The sequence below is a fragment of the Cucumis sativus genome, chromosome 3 (genome assembly GCF_000004075.3).
Source record: "Cucumis sativus cultivar 9930 chromosome 3, Cucumber_9930_V3, whole genome shotgun sequence".
Lineage (NCBI taxonomy): Eukaryota > Viridiplantae > Streptophyta > Magnoliopsida > Cucurbitales > Cucurbitaceae > Cucumis > Cucumis sativus.
The window spans coordinates 3,363,834-3,382,627 of NC_026657.2; the positions used below are offsets into that span (position 1 = coordinate 3,363,834).

At 35.3% G+C, this 18,794-nt stretch overlaps 1 protein-coding gene across 1 annotated transcript; it reads right to left on the bottom strand.

Moving 5' to 3' along the window:
- Positions 1-111: 111 nt before the first annotated feature.
- On the bottom strand, positions 112-17,768 carry LOC101205528 (proteasome activator subunit 4). Its single transcript, XM_011652166.2, has 35 exons — positions 17,290-17,768; positions 16,092-16,194; positions 15,891-16,003; positions 15,121-15,243; positions 14,267-14,368; positions 14,014-14,179; positions 13,079-13,195; positions 12,929-12,996; positions 12,727-12,825; positions 12,433-12,649; positions 11,797-12,030; positions 11,586-11,713; positions 11,366-11,483; positions 10,902-11,102; positions 10,676-10,831; positions 10,481-10,557; positions 10,169-10,380; positions 9,636-9,849; positions 9,477-9,556; positions 9,241-9,358; positions 8,923-9,093; positions 6,345-6,513; positions 6,222-6,265; positions 6,100-6,142; positions 5,842-5,987; positions 5,573-5,664; positions 4,587-5,485; positions 3,102-3,356; positions 2,924-3,019; positions 2,414-2,592; positions 2,131-2,212; positions 1,856-1,980; positions 1,318-1,410; positions 556-709; positions 112-479 (listed from the first exon to the last, which is right to left on the bottom strand). The coding sequence occupies exons 1-35, from the start codon at positions 17,448-17,450 to the stop codon at positions 438-440; spliced, it is 5,397 nt and encodes a 1,798-aa protein (XP_011650468.1). The 5' UTR covers positions 17,451-17,768; the 3' UTR covers positions 112-437.
- Positions 17,769-18,794: the final 1,026 nt, after the last annotated feature.

Genomic DNA, 18,794 nt, shown 5'->3' on the forward strand with positions numbered 1-18,794 from the left:
GTGATATATAATTAAATTTACCTTCAACAACTGATTTAAGCTTTTGGGTGAATTGATGGTTTAATAGTAACCATTCCAAGAATTTCATGATATGAGACCAGAGTTCAGCCCTTCAAAGAGAAAATTCATGTCAACTACTGATGAGCAAATTTGTGTCGAAACAATAGAAAGATGTGGCTAAGAACATTCATTTTAGACAGTAGTAAATTATTGAATCTACCAAAAGAAAAGCTTTCATTTAGATGAGGCAGTAGGGATCATGGCACTTCATTTCCTCACTAAATTATGAGCTTCAAACAATGCAAATGCAACACTTTGAACCGATGCAGCTCAATACTATCGATTACAACAGAATATGATCGATAATGTTTATACAAGAATATCAACTGACTACATTCTTTAACTTTATCTTTTCCTCCAAATTTTACACCATTTGTTCAAGCAAAGTATGATGATGAAGAGGATGTATCTGCCAGAATCTGCAGAACAAAAGAACAACGGGTTAGACAAAGTTTGATCATCTATATCAAGCATTAGACGGGAAGCTAAACCCACCTCCAGTTGCTCTTCACTAAATAAATCTTTCTGAATGTTCCAAGTATCAGCATGAGTCCTTCGAAACTCTGCAATAGCTTTTGTTACAGTAACTTTCACAGGTGATGGCTCCACACTGAACCGAGCAAGCAGCGTAACACACTCTGGCAGCCAACTAAAATAGTAGATACAGGAAATGGTATGAACTTATTGTTCAAATAGTTCATCAGATGGTTCAACTAGCAAAACTCCCCATATAAATCCCAGAGAAGATCCATACAAATCATATTTCATCATGAACTTCCCAGAAAGAAAACCTAAACTTAAGCTGTTCAGGCTGTCTCATGGATGTGCTAAGCTAGGTTGAATAATCATTTACCTTAGCTAACTTGGAATGCTAACATATTTAGAATGGAGAGGACTTGAATTAATGAGGATAACTATAATAGAAAATGTTGGTATTAGTGGGCTTGGCCCTTGGGGTATTTATGGAATGATTATGGAAATATTTACCCCAATTCCTAAATCTTTTCCTTTTTTTATTCTCTTTGTATTCTATTTACTCTCCTCATTGTACATATTGTAAAATTTATAAGAAAATAATAAGAAAAATATTGTGGTTTTTCTCCCCGTACTCGGGTTTCCACATTGTGTCTTCTTTTCTCTACTTTCAATAGAAAATGCTCGCTATGTTGGTTATCATGCTCGGCTATATTGGTTATAAACTATTTTCATGGAAAAAAAAAACAGAAGAAAGAATCTGTCAAGAATGAGTAAACATACCCCGGTATATCATAAGGAGCTGACAAGACAGAAGCTGCCAAAGCAAGTACGGCACCATGAACCGTAGCTAGCGACTGACCCGAACTTAAATTTCTGAAATTGACAACATAGATTTTTTTGAAATAGTCTGCAATAAACGCAAAACAAGCACAAAATATATGTGCGAGGCCTCCCATTTACTAATATTAAATTAAGGCTCTAGTAAAAAATGTGGAGCATACAAGACTTGAATGCTCACACTAGTCATCTTCCATTCATCCTAATGAAAGCTTTGACAGCAAGAATAACGTATTCATTCTCATTTCACTTCACATTTCTCTCATAAAACTAAAATATATAGTATGTACATGCTAGACTCATTACTATGGATGCTATTGCAAATTTGAAACCACATTCCTAATGCAGTCGAAGGCGTGGCAAGAATAAGACATTGATTCACATTTCTCAATTCTATTCATAAAAGGTTAAAAACATAACCATAAAAGTAATCAATGATTTTTTAGATTGTAGATTAGATGACATGAGACTTAAAATTAACCTTTTTCTTCTCTTTCCTTGGAGATCATTTGCTTCTCTGCATGCTCGCTCACGGAAATCTTTAGCTAGATCTTCGTCCCCACCCCTCATAAGGCCTGCTAGAACAGTCGCAGCATGCTCTCTTATCTGAACAAAAAATTAGGTATCATATCAAAAGAAGATACAAATCCAGTCACCGGCCAAGGGGTCAAAGTAGCAAAATCATCTAGCAGCAAAACCTAATGCAATGGTACAGCTGCATACTTCTTGTAAATAAATAGGGAATCAGGAACTTACCTCCACTTGGTTGTCAGTTAGAAGCTTCTCAACGGTTCTCCATATTTGTTGTTTCTCTGAACTTTTGAGAATGTACGTGTGCCTGTATTAAACTAAGGTTAAAAAAAAAGTAATTCAACCGCACCACATGATGTTGCCAATATCATGTGTTTAATCGAATAAATCTAAAAGTAAAGAGAATGTCATCACAGAACAGGGGACAATGATTTCCAACCGGAACTAATTTAAAGAACAGAGGCACTGCTTGGAAGTAAAGTTAGTGAACAGCCAACTAATAGTGTACCTGTGCATGAATGATCGAAGATATGTCAAGGTAGCAGATCTTGTTCTCCAGTTAGAATCACCAGCTGAAGAGAGAATTACAGATATAACCTTCTGCAGGTGGGGCTCCCAGAAGACCCTCCATTTAAGCAATCCAAAAGCTGCCTTTGCCAATGCTGACAAATCTTTATTTGATGTCTCCTTCATAACCAAAGAATAAAATAATTATAATAATAAATAACGACAGCGACTATGAGTTACCATATATGCAGAGTTACCCTTTTAGCCATGCTGTAATAAACCATGTAAGTTAGCAAAAAGACCCAAGAAACAAAATGCACGATTCCCTTTAGTCAAAAGATATACACTGCTATTGTGCTATTTTACTAGAGGATGCAGGAAAAGTGGTAAGAAGTCTATCAAATCTCTCTAAATGTTTGATTACAAAAGGTTCCATTAGCTGGATTAAAATTGTGGAACTTGCAATTAAATAAATCGAGTATGTGCAATAGTGAAGTTGGGTTTTGCATACCTGCAAAGAAATTACAGGATATAGAAGACCCACAATAACATCTAACAACTGAGAAGATCTTCCTGACTTCATTAATGATAGGAGAAAATAGAATAGCTGCAAAAGTGGAAGAGATTCAATAAAATAAAATAAAATGATATATAATTGAAAGTTCATAACAAATAACTATGATATTTACCGTTTCCATCCATTTGACATCATCTTCTGAATCAACATTTGAGTGTCCATTTTGAGCTGTGTCCAACTTAAAAGAATGGCTTGAGTTTTGAATGTTCTTTACTGCCTGAGTTGTGCGTTCGATTAAGAGCTTAGCCCATCTTTCCTCTTTAAGTTCAACATCAACATCTTCAAGTGAATGATCGTGAGGATGAGATGTGAGAAGTCTAATGTTTGAGCAAACAACAGAAAGAGTCACACCAATTACTTCCCTTACCTGTTCAAGAAAACAAAACGAAGATTAATGATAGTTGGCTTCTTTTTTTCTTTTTCTTGTATCCAACTTAATTGGTTCAATAACAAATTTCTCGTGCTCTATAAAGCACAACCAAAATGAAGATAAGAACCATCAAGACAGAATTTGATGTCTTTAGAAAGTAAAATAGAGAAAATAAAAGTTATTGGAACACATGGATTCCTAGGTTCTTTTGATTACTGAATAGTTCACTTGTACTTTGAGCTTTTGTCTCATTATTGTTATTAATAAATGAGACTTGTTTCCTTTTCAAATTCTTTTTATTGAAATACGTCAACAAACCCAGCAACCCTATGTTTGAAATTGTGATATCAATAAAAAAAATTCACTAACATTGAGGTAAACATACTAAAAAGTTCTAAGTTCCAAAATCTACTACGCTGATGCACTTATATTCATATGTCATCAACATTTTCTTTAATCTCACTTGATGATTTTAAAGGGCAAAGGTGGAAATAAGCACATCTTCCGAAAAATAATGATACAAAAATTTCATGTGATGCATTTTCCCATTATACTATAAAAATTACTTATTCTAAAAAATATTTTCAAATACAAGATAGCACTCTGCATTTTCTAATCTCAAAGCCAAAAGGAAAAAAGGTCAAATTATTACCCAAAAAAGAAAAAAAGAAAAAAAACCAGTTTGGTTCTAATGGTTTGGAGAGTTAGAATTTAGTCCTCATCATTTGATAAAAACCTTGCCATACAGAAAATTTGTGAGGTGTTTGAAAAAACCCTTACCATAGAGACTACTTACAGGGCTTTATCAACTGATAAGAACGAAATTCTAACTTCTAAAACTGCAAGAACTGAATTCTAACTTCTCCCAACCATAGGGACCAAATTTGTGATTTAACAAAAAAGGAAGAGAAGAAATAACAGATAAGGAATTTAAGGTGATCCAGGTAGGCATACTTATTTGGAAAGTTGAGTTCAAAGCCCACACCTTATGTAACCCCCCATAATTCTTTAAGATGTTTGGGTTTAGAACCCTATCTCTTAATTAATTAAACAGAATAACCTCCTGACCCTATAATATTTAGTGTATGAAATTCATAGAATATTAATGTGCTGGATGGATGACTACCAAAATTAGAACGGATGTCAATAAGACATTTATTTGAGTTTACACAGTAAAATCTTTCCCGCATATCAAAATACAGTTTCATAGAAGAAACGCATGCTTACTTGGGAAGAAGAATGACACATATTTCCAAGTAGCTCCTCAAGAAGTCTAATATGTATGTGTATCTCGGCTGATGGCATTTTTGAAGGGGATAATTCTACAAGTGAAGCCGATAGAAAAGCATAGCGCTTGGCTACAATAGTGGTAGTTGCTGCTGCAGTTAAAGGTCTAACCAAACACTCCAAAATTTGTTGCCTTAAGAAAGGAACTGTTGTTCCATGTTTCCCCTTTCCAGTGACCGCATAACGAATGCAAGCTGCCCAATCTGGTGTAGATTCTACAGACTGTGCCATAATAATATTCTGTAACTGAACCATAATCCAGCTTTCCCAAGCCTCTAAAAGGCCATTGACATCAGAATGCAATATGCCAGCCAATGCTTCAGCAGCAACACACTGCTTAGACCTCTCGCTTGAATTTGCAAATTCTTCCAACGTACTCTTTAGTGGTAATAGTACAGTGACCCCACATTCCTGTATCAACCGTTTGAAAATCCGAGCAAAATTTGGGTAAAAAGTACCACTTCCTATATATGATATCCAACTAGGAGTGCGGGGCCATGAAGCTGAGAAGTCAAAATAAAAACGGGTAATTGATTTGTCGGCATGACTCTGGAAAGAAGAGTTTCGATGGTTTCCACCAGAGGCTGCAGCATCAGCATCAGTTATGTGAAGATGAGAGAGACTGTTAAAAGTCTCGCTGAAAAATCCTTCTTCCTGAAAAATTTGTGTCAAAGCGCCTTCAAGGGATGACTTTGAATCTATTTGCATCTCCACAGGCGAGTCACATTCCTCCTGAACCGAAACTTTGTAAGGTGATTCTTTTAATAAAGTATTCAAGGCCGAGATTGCAAGTATTCTAGTTTGGGGGAGATGACTTTTCAAATTCATCAAGAAGTGACCTGGAAAAAGCATTGGGATAGAAAATTCAAGAAATAGGGAAAAAATCATTCAGTGCATAATGTCATCAAAAAATTGACTGATCAAACCGGTAGTTTCACTGAGGATATTTGAGGAGCTTGGATTATTCCGAGATGCCATCGCCAATAGAAGTAAAACTCTGTTAGCCATCAAATTGTACCTACAAAGAAGGAAAGGAACATTTAACCGATTTTAAAATCACACAAGTCAAAGTCAGTACAGCAATGAGTTACATCATTGTGTGTGTTTGTTCCTCAACGTCCAATGAAGAGTTTGATTGATCTTACAGACCATAAACATTTAAACTACAATAAGTAAAGCAAAATAAGAAATTTACCTCCAGTGTAAGCTGGTAGAATGAAAACTCATGGACCTAAGCTTATAAACCAAAGCAGCAAAATCCATTTCATCCATTTGTTTCTCGGATGTTAAGAAAATGCTCTTAGATACTCCAGAAAAGTGGATGTTAAATTTGACAAATAGCTGCAGAAAGTCACATAAGATATTACTGAAGGTTCTTCTTTGATGAGGTAGATATTATTTAAAAATAGAATAAAATCACAATTGCCATCAAATTTTTTGGAGGTTGCTTTACCTCATTGATTGCTTTCTGGGCTTTCAGTGATTCATGATGGGAGCTTCAGGCAAAAAGGAGAGTAAGTGCACATGGCAGATATTTAAAAGATATCAACTTAAGGCAGAAGAAAAGTAAGTTACCTTGAAAGAATTCCAAAAATAAATGATGAAAACGACTTTGAATTCTGGTACAAAAAGAAAAATATATCATGAACATTTTAAAACTAATACAATCTGTTTAAAAACCTCTGTTATGATAGTTACCACTGTTATATGCTTCAGAACTGGTTGGGTGGCCAGAATTGTACAGGAACCTAGTACAGCATATTCAGGTGACTCAGCATTCTTTAAATTCTCAGAAAGAGAGAGAACACACTTTGAAATCATAGATGGCCACCTCTTTAGCAACTTTATAAGATACTTCCCAGCATGGCTGTGCAGCAAGCCAAAATTTTAAATGAGAACTGTTAAAACATTTATAATATTACATTGGAAATCATATATAAAATTGACAAACCAAAAACATGCAGAGTTGACATCAATGTAAAGAACTGTCACTAAATAACATTATAATAATGGAAAAGAATAAGATACCATATTGATGAGCAGAAAAGTAATAAAAAGTTGCCAATTACCAGGGAACTCTACACAACTAAAATCTGCAGAAAATCTTAAGACTTTTTGTACTGTTGAAAAGTAATTAAAATCGACTAGTGTTATCATTCAAATATTGGAAGTAAATCTCTAGGAAAGATCCAAGAGGCTCCCAATACGATGCCAATGACTAAATATACCAAAAAGAACCAACTCCTAAAGTTCATATCATCCTCAATTTGATTAACTTTCAGTTATGAAAGAAGCCCACATTCACTCCTTAGTCTTCCTTTTTCGGGAGACAAGAATACTGGAAGGCATTCAATCGTCATCTGGCCTTTAAAGAGCCATCCTGTTTGCAATGTGGAAATCAGAAAATCAGGTAACAATGGTGCTTGCCAATTCCCACATACGATCATAGAAAAAGCATCTTGCAAGAAGATCAGTAACCCCCCACCACCACAAAGTATTAGCCATTAGGGATGTATTATTGTACTTGAGCCCAAAACCTTAACTGGCAAATCTAACAAAACAGTGTTACTAGAAAGTAGTCAAGAGCTTAACAACTAGAAAAGTACTGTTAATGACTTAGTAAGCTGAACCCCACGAAATACTTGATGAATGGAAGACTGGCAATAATAAAGCATGCAGACAAAACTAATAGACACAGTAAAGCAACAGAACCAAATACATACTGGGCTATTTAGCATTCAACCACTCTATTTAAATGCCTTGCTTATATGGAAGGAATTAACTTCAGATAGCCAATTCCTCAATAGGTAACTGAACATTACAGAGCTTTCTATTGGAAGTAATGATCAATCGTAGCCAGCAATAGCATCTTAAAGGTAAACTTTCATTCAATTAACATAACATCATGATTCCCTAGCAAGTGACTAGCAGAATAATTGAAGTAGCATCAGGAATAAAAAAAACTAGAGATGGTGTGTCTCCATACAAAAACTCAACGGAAAAGAAGAGGTATAGAAGCACCAAGTACAAAAGGATTTAACAAGCTTACATTCAACTAACAAACCACAACTCCGGAGTTGTTACATTATATCATTGGCGCAGATAGGTCTCCAATCCCTTATAAAGTTTGCCCATCAATTTAGGGGTGAAACAATGTAGTCCTGGAAAAGGAACTTTTCCAAAAAGGGGGGAGACTCTGCTTCTGAAGATCCGTCTCCAATCCCTTATAAAGTTTGCCCATCAATTTAGGGGTGAAACAATGTAATCCTGGAAAAGGAACTTTTCCCAAAAGCGGGGAGACTTGACCTTTGTTTCGGATTTCTATGTCAATGAGTTATCTGAGAAAGCCCTATGAAGCACTTCCTATAGAAGGCAGTTAAGGAGGGCAAGAAGGCTTATAACTGGAAAATTATATTGAACCCCGTGGACTTTGCAGGTATAGGTATTGGTATAATTTGAGATTTCATAACAAGGCTCCTCAGGCTAAATGACTTTGGCCTTTTCATCATGAGACCAATACCTTGTGGTAGTAGGTCTGATGTATCTTATGTTACTGTATAGCTGGGTTTTAAAAGTATTTTTAAGTGGTTGATCAACCAGTTACCTGCAAGGATACCAATTTGTTAGGAACAAAATACCTTCTGATATCTTCACAATGGTACGATATTATCCATTTTGGGCATATACCTGGCCTCATTTTATTAGAGATGGTTGTCCTCCCTTATAAACCCACCTAGGTGGGACTTTGATCGCATTCTCACTTGGAGCTTTCTGTTTTCTCTCTTTTTGTTTGTTGCTCAGTTGAGATGGACAGGACACTTTTTTTTTTTAATCCAAGGACACTTTTTTCTGGGAGGGTAAGTAGTTGGGAAATCCACAATGAAGAATCAGTTGGTGGCTGCTAGTTTGTCTCTCCCCATGCCTGCATTTATTGCTGTTCGAATGTGCTTTGTTCAGCAAGGAAATGTTTGATATTTTCAACCTTCTTAGCTTGGGGAGTTTTGTTATCTTAGGGAGAAAGAGATGTTCACATTTGGAACCCTAGTTCATACCAAGGGTTCTCATGTAGATCCTTTTTATTTGTTTGATTAATCCTTCTCCCTCAAGTGATTTAGTCTTTGCTTCATCCAACCGTGCACAAAATTGGGAAATTTTACATCAAAAGGCTCACTTCTTGTGCAGAACAAGGTTAAATGGTTGCATTAATATTAAATGTTATGACTTACACATGAACAGTTTCATGTCTAGCTACAGGGTAGAGTCTTAGAAGACTTACACACGAACATTTTCATAACTGTGCAAGGAGAGCTGTAAGAGATCATCCACCAGAAGAATCACATGCTCTGATGGACAGAAATTTCCAGAAACTCGGTATAAATGGTAGGACGATTGTGATGATCTCCACGTACTGTGCATGTATGCTTTGTCAATAAGTGCCCACCTTGGCCTGATAAATTATTTTTAAAAAAATAATACTCAGAATTGAGAGAGGGACTCAAGTTAAACACCAATATAATATCTAACCACAATAACATCACCGTGTTAAGTCCAAAAAAAGGAAAAAAAAAAAGAGAAAAAAAGGGGAAAATACTACCTTTTCTTGCCTTTAGAGCAAGTGGACATGATAAAATTTGTAGGAGGCTCAATAATAGCAGCGGATTCCAACTTCCAAGCATGCCTATGGTTGGACCATTCATCATATTCCAGACTACCTATATGAAATAAAATTCAATAGTTGTTTTATGAAGGGATACGAATCAAAGTTGAGACAGACAAAAACACAAAAGTGTAGCCAGGACAATAAAAACAAAACTTATACATATACTTTACCATAATTTCCCAAAGCATTCATTATGCGAATAATGAGCATCAATAAACCATTGTCATCAGCTTTTTTTTCCAGCAAATACCTGCTCACCACATGATGAAAGTGGCAATCAGCTTATTAGACCACGAGAAACTGAAATAAAAATAAGATTCATTCTGTACCTGCAGGCTATATGTATAATTTCGGCAGCTTTTTCCCTTAATTTAGTGGAACCAACACTTGGACCTGATGCCCCAGCTATGAAGAAAGAATGAACTGAACTTCCAACCTTCCCATTCTTCACGGATGGAATGAAATCAGGCAAGCAAGACAAAACACCTTGCAAGGAAGAATCAATGCGCAATAGAATCACTTTCAAGTGATCTTTCTCATCTCCTGCATGATCAAATAGCAAACAGTATGGTGTTAGTAGTTAGTTTCTTGCATAACCATAATCTTGAGGCAAAAAACACCAATCAAACACGTGAATGTCATGAGCTACTCATAATCTTAATAAAAATCACATGCATTCAGATAATTGCAAGAAAAACTATAATAAGGATCTCTGAAATTAGTAGACTCCTTGTTTTGTAAACAAAAACAAAAACATAAACAGAAAAGGTCAGCGAACTCCTAAAACTACTCATATCCTTCCTGATAAAATCTACCTAGGTTTGTGCAAGCACTGCTTGAGAGGAACAAGAATGTAGAGCACCTGGATCAGCATGGGTTTTGCTTTCACAAATTTTTAACAGATCATCCAAAGCTGATTGAAAATGAAGATCCAATAATTCATTTGCAAACTGAATTTCTTCATCATTAGGAATGTGCCACTTGGGGATAACTAATGGTGACTCGTCATTTGAATAATCTTTTGTACTGATCCATTCCTCTAATGCTGAAACATCAGGGTGACGTACCGTGCACCTATACCAGAAATTTCAAAGTCCAATTAAATTGGGAAAAAGAGTAAAGAGATGAATGTAGGGAGATCAACTAGAATCCTATTGAAAAGAGATGGGCATACATGTACTGATCAATAGGATAATAGAGAATCAAACTCCCTAGGAGAGACCTAAGAAGATGATCAGCAGCCCCGTTCACCTGTTATACATCCATAAGAAAAAAATTCAAAACAGACTAAAAAACTTAGTCATCGAGGAGTTCAAACTGTCATTTGAGATCATAGTTGATTATCAAGAAACAGCAAGCAGACGTTGACCTTCCATGATGGAGAATCAAAACCACATGCAATAGCTTCCTTGAATTGGTCTTTATAAGGAAGTAGTGCTGGGCCTCCAAAACTGACGGCTACAGATAACATCTTCAAGTGATAGTCAATTGCGGTTTCAAGAGCTGGAGAAAGTGCTGTTTTTTCCTGAAAAGAAAATTGTTACACTTCACAGGCTATCAAATTATTGAGACAAAATGTGTGAAGCTAAAAGAACCTTGGATTTTCCTCCCCCTCCAAATTCTGTACTAGGCATTGTTTTCATAGAGGACATAGCAGATGACAAAACTGGCGCAACAAGTTGAGCAACTGCCTCTTCTGGATCAGAATGAACACATGCACAACAAAGAAGTCCAACCTCTGCAACTGCACCAGGAAGAATATTTGTCTTGACAAATTTCGAAATTTTCTTCAAGGCCTGTAAGTGATAAAAGAAATAAAATTATACCCTGTGGAAAAACAAATTTATGAGGAACATTCAATTCCTTCATTTTGGGATGGTAGGATACAAAGAAGGGGTAAAGAAGAGATAAACCCTTAGCCAAAGGAAGTATATGAGCAGCAATACTATATCTAAGAAATAAAGGACAGAATTCGCACCAAGGGACATAAGAACGATAGTAAAAAGCCTATTAAGTTGCTCGAAAGACAAAGTTGAAGCAGCAATGATATCTATGAAACCTGAGCAAATAATGGTTTTGAAAGCCTTCCAAGCAAGATTTCAAGCATACAGTAGTAGTAAGGCCCCTCGTCAACAAGAAAAGTTCCTGAAGCTGATGATGAAAGTAGGCCATCATTCCTGCCAAAGCAATTTTTAATGCCTGAATATTGATTTTGCAACTAAAAATGGATTTAAGAAAATGACTTGGCCAAAAAGATAAAACTCAGTGCCATTACTTACAGAACACTGCTGGGTTCCAGGTCCACAAGTAAGGAAAATAGGCGACATAAGAACTCATCCAACCATTCGGAAAATCGGATCATTGGAATAATAGACAGCTCATCTGAGTTATCATTCAAAGAAGCTAACTGCAAATTTAAGTTGTGATCATCAGAGGAAAGATTAAGGAGAAAAAAGACAAATGAATTTATGTTGTTACTTGTCTACTCACATTGGAGAATAGAGAACCAATTAATTGCATGGTGGCCAACGTTTTAGGAGGATCATTGGCATCCATACCAAGTAAGGCGTTGGAAAGTGAAATCATGAGAAGATCATCAAACTTATCATCAGCAACAAGATCAGATGACCTTACAGTTGAAGCTGACAAAGATGTCAGAAATAATGGACGCCCAACAAATGCTACTGACATAACAGCAGTTTTCAACTGGTGGGTAGCAGTCATCTGGACAAACAAATAGGACAAGTAAACTAATCACATGCAACTAAAACACTTGCAACCAAATAAAAAGCCAGACAGAATTTAAGAATTTATTTTTACATGAGAAACCCTCAAATGACTGATTAGTTGAAACCCACAACTAAAACCTTTCCTTCTTTTAGTTTTCAGGCATAAAAGAACTAACCACACCCCATAAAAAAGACCATTTTATCAATTTCCATGAGTTTTAGTCAGGTTCCTTCATAGGAAGCCAACGTATTTGGCTTGGTGTCAATTATTAGTCTTTCTTTTTTTCTTTATTTTGGATGAAATATAACTTTCAATTACTAGTCAAAACGCCCACCACAAGACAGATTCTTAATTTAGGGATCTAAACATTTTTTAAGAAGAGGCAATATGACTAACCGTCTCCAAGGCCATAACAAATCGATAGGCCACAAAGGGAAGAACCAAAGAAGGTTCTACATAAGATAAAATAGAGGTTGCAGCTGCAACTGTGTCAGCAAGATATTCATTTTTGCTATACTGACCACGATCAATTAACTTTAGGATTGTTTTGACAAACGATTTTCTTTCTGATGGTCCTAAATACAGCTTGTTCTGATTATTCTCATCTGCTTTCCTGGAATAACAGTATTTTATTAGAAAGCCATAATGGATAACAATATGTTTTGCTAACCAATTACTGGAAATTCTCACTGCTCTGCCTGAAGTCGTTTCCGGAAGGTAAAAACCAAATGAAGCAAAAATTGGTCCAACACATAAGTCCAACGCCCACCATTAGAAGGATGATAGTATCTGTGACATAATTTTTTGTGAGGGATTTAATTGAAAAAAACAGAAAGATAAGTTTTGATAGACCTAAGAATAGCAGCAAGCTTTAAAATGACGATGAACTAACTGTTCGAGAAGGTTGACCAATTTCTCAAGGTGAAGCTGTGCTGAACTACCAGGCTTTAGTAGATATACCTGTAATTTAAACATTAATGCACATTTATATAGTATCTCCCGGTAAGTATCATAACATAAAGGCTTCTTCCAATTAACTTACGATTGATTTTGCAATGGCTTTAGATGGGGTTCCCATCTTATTGGAAAATAAGAACCTGGTGTTTCGAGGAACATCCACAGAAAATGGATATGATCCACTACCGTTTGCCACTGGAACCTACAATTTTCTCACATGAAGGATGAGTTTCTGGTGGTTGAATTTCAATTAATTTCCATTATTCCTTTATTCAGGATAACAAAAATAAATTAATTAATTAATTTAATTAGATAAAATCAATGCCCATTTGATTCAACCGCAACCTAAATGTTTATTTCAAGATACAGCATTATATATAGAAAAATTAAAAAGATTTATGAAAATTTTAGAAACAACAAAAAGTTGATGTTAGTTTCATAATTGATCTGTCTGCATTATCACCTGTCTGTCTTCACCATTGAAAAATATAACTTAATAACTATCAAAATTATATAACAAATTAGCGAAATAAAATAAAATATGATTTCACTTGAAATAACAGAAGAACATTTATTAAGTTCGTCAAGTTATTTTTGAGAGAGTGAAAGACAAACCAGGTTGTAACAAAAAGAATTTCCTTGTCTTAATGTTTCCAAACTGTCATGTTTCAATTGCAACTCAAGTAAGCCCTAAACCTTTAAAATTTCCACAAAGGTTAACAGAATCATTTTTTGTAACAAAAATGAACCACGAGAAAAGGCTTCTAATATGATCAACATATTAAACTTTATGAATGGCTTCATAGGACAAGGTTCATGCACAACTACAACTGAGTAACTAACAAACAGAATCCACCGAATGTACTTCTAAAACTGAATCCAACCATCACCCATTTAAGATGATCCTTAAATTGCAGTTCATGGAAGCTCAAGTGCTCAACTACCGCTTAGAAAACAACCTGGTACTTCTAACTAATACTTAACATAATTAAAGTTAACTAGCAAAGTCCACATACTCACCTCAAACATGTTTAAGAACCTAGTGAAAAGTGTAGGCAAAAAACACTCCCAGTCTATGAAACTGTAATTCTTGACAACACGAGCTATAATGGCAGCCCACTGACTGTTCCAAAACTGGCAATTTGGAATTGAGTCCCAGTACTTCATACACTCTTCAATCCAATTGCTACCATAAAATGGAAAGAAGTTATAATTTGATAATTGAGCTAGAAAACTACTTCAAATTAAATTCTTGCATGTGAGTACTCCTTACTGTGAAAAAAAGTCTTGGTTGTCTAAATTGGTAGGAAGAAACAGTCTGACAAAACCAGAACCCTCAAAGGATGAATTATGCCATGGATTGTCCAGCATAGATCTGCAAATTCCATCCATTAGTTGTACTGATTCTTTGTCCTCATTTTGGGGGTGGGGCTAGAAACAATGCCATTGTATTAAAAAAAAGAAGTGTGCAAGGAGTATGGTGAAGACGATGGATAAATATTTTAATATAAGAAAACGGATATTTCCATCTATGTCAAACATTCATATCTTACTCTCATTATAAATTTACAATAGTGATAATATGTGGAAAGTGTGGGGTTATTAAAGATCAAAAGCATGACAAAAGTGACCAAAGAGGATTTGTTTAAATCGGAAACCAAATGTTGGTGACTGGTCCTTATATGATCTGTTAAGCATCCATAATAACCAATTTTATAAATTAATCCAAGATAAAAATGAGAACACCTTTTTTTTTTTGCAGCCATGTAAAAAGTTTAGGAACATATTCTTTTTTGCATGACCAAGACTATGCAAAAACTTTGTCATAACTGAGGGTTTCCAAGTGAAATTTTACAAGCCTCAACTATTCTCCGATACTACAACTTCTAGAGTTAACCAAAACTAAATAATTAATATTTAGTGAGTTACCACCAACTCAATCTCACCACCTTGAGCATTTAGATCTACAGCTCATTTCTTTCACCACTATGTCACTCCCTGGTACTTCATATACTTTAAGAATGTAGGAGTAAAATGTAAGCAAAACAAAAATAGAAGGCAAAGAAAATTTGTAATTAGAGTGAACTTAGACTAGTAGGCAACACTATAAAATAGTCATATCACCACCTAAACTCGGCCCATATATCAGCAGCAGAACCGGCTGGGAAGAATCTTCGGCAAGACCTAACAAGAGAGGTTATTGCTTCAAAATGACGCTGCCTTAACCTCCAACCTTCAGGACCAGTGTTCCTAATAAGAAAGAAAAAAAAAACTCAGAACAGATTACCAAGCAAATTAACCAACAAATAAAAGCAGTCAAGGATATTTCACAGTTTAAAGACCAGGGTCAGAACTTTACCCACTAAAATGATCAGTCTGAAAGTAATGATGAAATCCACGATTTTTTTAAGAAACACAGCTTTCATTGTGAAAAAGAAAGAAAGAAAGATTACAAGGGCAACAAAAAACCAAGCCCAAAAGACCCTAGGGAAAGGGTTTCCAACTAAGTGAAGTATTGCCTAGGAAATAATTACAAAAAGTCTTTGAAACCAAAGCCCAAAGAGAAACATGAAATCTCACCAAAGACCAAACCTCGCTAGAGTCTCTCTCAATATCACGAAACACTCAATTAGAAATGAGTGATCAAATCCACACGTACCAAATTAGAAATTAGAGGATTTACTACCAAAGAGCACGCCAATAATCTCATGAAATTTAAGATCAAGAAATATTGAAAGCCATCACTCTGAATCTTAAAAACTCATGGATAAAGCATGAGTTTTGACCAGACAGCAACAACATGAAGTGTTTGGTGTAACATGAAAAATCATATGCAAGATAATTGAACATATTACATGCTCTAATAACCATAACCGTTTCTTGCTGGGATGGCTGACCTAGTAAAATGTGTATGAACCAGAGTGTTGTACAGAGGTCGCCACTGAACTTTCAAGGAAAGCCTCTTCGAATACTTGTTTAGTATTCTGACTAGGATATTGCCCCATCTGACCTATAAAAATAAATAGAATCTTCTTTTAGGAAGGGAAAAAGAAATAGACACAAGAATTATATAGCCTTTCAAATGTAAAAATTAGCACCTGTGCATAAAGCTTGTCTTGTGACATGTGGAATAGTTCTAACCCAATATCCACAATAGCAGCCACATCTTCCAATGATACTTCGCTTTTGGCTTTGATAAAACTACATGATAAGCATCTAAGTAGTTACGTTCATGATTCAAGACAATGAACAAAACTGAAACAAATTATTGGCAGCATCCAACATCCTAATAACATTTTGTTGGGGAAAGGGAGATGAGAAGATAAAACAGCCTACCAGAACCAAAAGGCAATAATAATTGCAGTTATACTACAGCAAATAAGGGATGGAGAGTAGCTACAAATACTAAAGCAAGATCACTCCAACAGAAGCAACAAAGCGAATAAAGTCCAAAAGATCAAATAACATTCTAGACAGCATTTCCTAGTCTATCCTATTCATCTTAAATCAAATTTATCGAAGAAGTAGTCCCATTACGTTGACATATTTTTAATGGTATTAGCCGCTGAAGAGAATTGAAGCAGACATGAGATGCATATTCATCAAGTCAAGTTCGGCCAACTCAAGCTACTTAGAGCACCTTTTTGGAAAAAGCCATTTTCCTGAACCCATTACTTTCATCAGAACATGGTCATCTTCAAACCGTCTGATATTGCCATGTAATAGTGGTCCATCCAAGAACACAAGAAAATTGAGATCTTTGAATGAAAGAGATTTTTAAAATTAAATTAGATTATAAATTAAAAAAAGTTCATGTTAATCATCAGTAAGAATAGAATCCGGGTGGCAGGACAGCTCCAGGCACACCATGCTTAGTAAAAAAAATAAAATTCCTTAACTTTCGGAGACATACCAATCCTGAGTTTCCAACTCCAGGATACAGAATCCAATGAAATAGTTAAACTATCAAAAGCAACGGGAAACGGGTTCTTCTAACTAAAACCCAACTCAATTCAGATAACTGAGTTTAATCATGGTTAAAAGACATTAAACCTTGATTAAATGATAAATCCTCCTACTATTTAATAAGCTAATCCCCAAAAGAGAGAAAAGGAGGAAGAAAAGAGAAAGACAGAGACAGAGACAGAGAAAGGCATACAAACTTAAAGAAGTAGACAGGCAGAACAATCACAAGCAACAGTAATTGAAAAAAAAAAAAACAAAAAAGGGGGAAATTTAAGGAACCCGTTAAAAGCAACACCCGAATCAGAATCAAGGAAAAGGAGAAATACTGACAGGTCAATAACAGAGACCCATTTGAGAGTGGAATAAACAGAATCAAGATCATCAGGGCGATAAGAATCCTTGAGAGAATTGACGACAAGAGCGAAAGATTCCTTCTCTTTGGTGGTTTCCAGAGCAACAGGGGGTGGAAGCCAAGCATTGTAGAGATGCATTTTTCAGAATCAAAAACGAAGATTCAAAAGCTGAAAGAAGTCCAGATTCGGAATAATCTTACGAAATGGATAAATTAGTGAATGAAAGGAAGAAGGTTTCTGTGGGTTTTGTGGGAAGGAAAGAAGCTAATGAAACAGAGTGAGGGAAAGGAGCAATGTAAAATGAAATTTTGAGAAATGGGTTATACAAATTCGACCTTCTTGTTTCTTTTTCAACAAGAAAGTTGTGACTTCTTAGGCTTGGCTTTAGCGAAGCGTGGGAAGGAACATACACGTTGACACAGAGTCCTAGCCAAAGATGGGAGAGAGACGAAGAGGAGAGAGATAAGAAATTGACATCTTTTGTATTTATTTTTTCTTTCTTCCTTCTTCTTTTTCTTTTTCTTTTCTTTCATATTACAAAATATCTCTATTTTCTTTGTGGAATAATTTTTTGTTCTTTTTTTCCTTTTTACTTATTTGTCTTTTGGTATAATTTTAAATTTATCCTTTGTAGAAAAAAATAATAACACATTTAAACTTTGGTTTTAAATATTACTTCTTTAAAATATATATATATATATATTATTCATCCTAGCTCATATGTTTTGAATTCAAACCATGATTCAAATTCGAATTTTGACATTTTTTTTGCATCCTCACGATCTAACGCTATTATCTACTTGTCTTAAACTGCTACAAAGAGGAGAGACTATTCCCACAATCCAACATAGATCCTGTCAAGATGTTTTGTTCTCATTTACATGTTTCTTAGAAGAAAAAAAAATTACAATATGTCATCTAACATACAATTTATCCAAACTAAGTTTGTTTCACTTTAGAGTTTCTACCTCCATTGTTGTTTTCTCCTTTATAATGAAAATAACGATAACGAGAGTGAGTAGAGATAAAAAACAAAGAGAGAGGAGCAAGAAATTTTTAACTTGAAGAAATGAGAGGAACGAGAAATCCAAAGTAAAAGGAAGGAGAGGAGTATGACTAGTGAGAATATGAGAGCAAGAGTAATAATAGTAAGTGATTTTCGCTCAAACTAACGTAAGTATAATATATATATATATATATATATATAGCTTTGATGACGGACAACCTATATAGATACCTTTTTTATGAGCTTCCGATCTCTCAATTACCAAAATGAAACATTTCGAAGCAAATTGAGTCTCTCATTTCTTGCTCCCCTCTCCATTTCCTTTCACTCTTTATATCATCTCTCTCTCTTTGGTTCTCTTGTGCCTTTTCCAAGGAAATTCCACAAACTCATGCCCCTCTAGCTCTCACTTCGACAACCACACAAATTTCTTTTTGGTGAGATGAAAACATATGGTCTCAGAAGTGGAGAAAGAG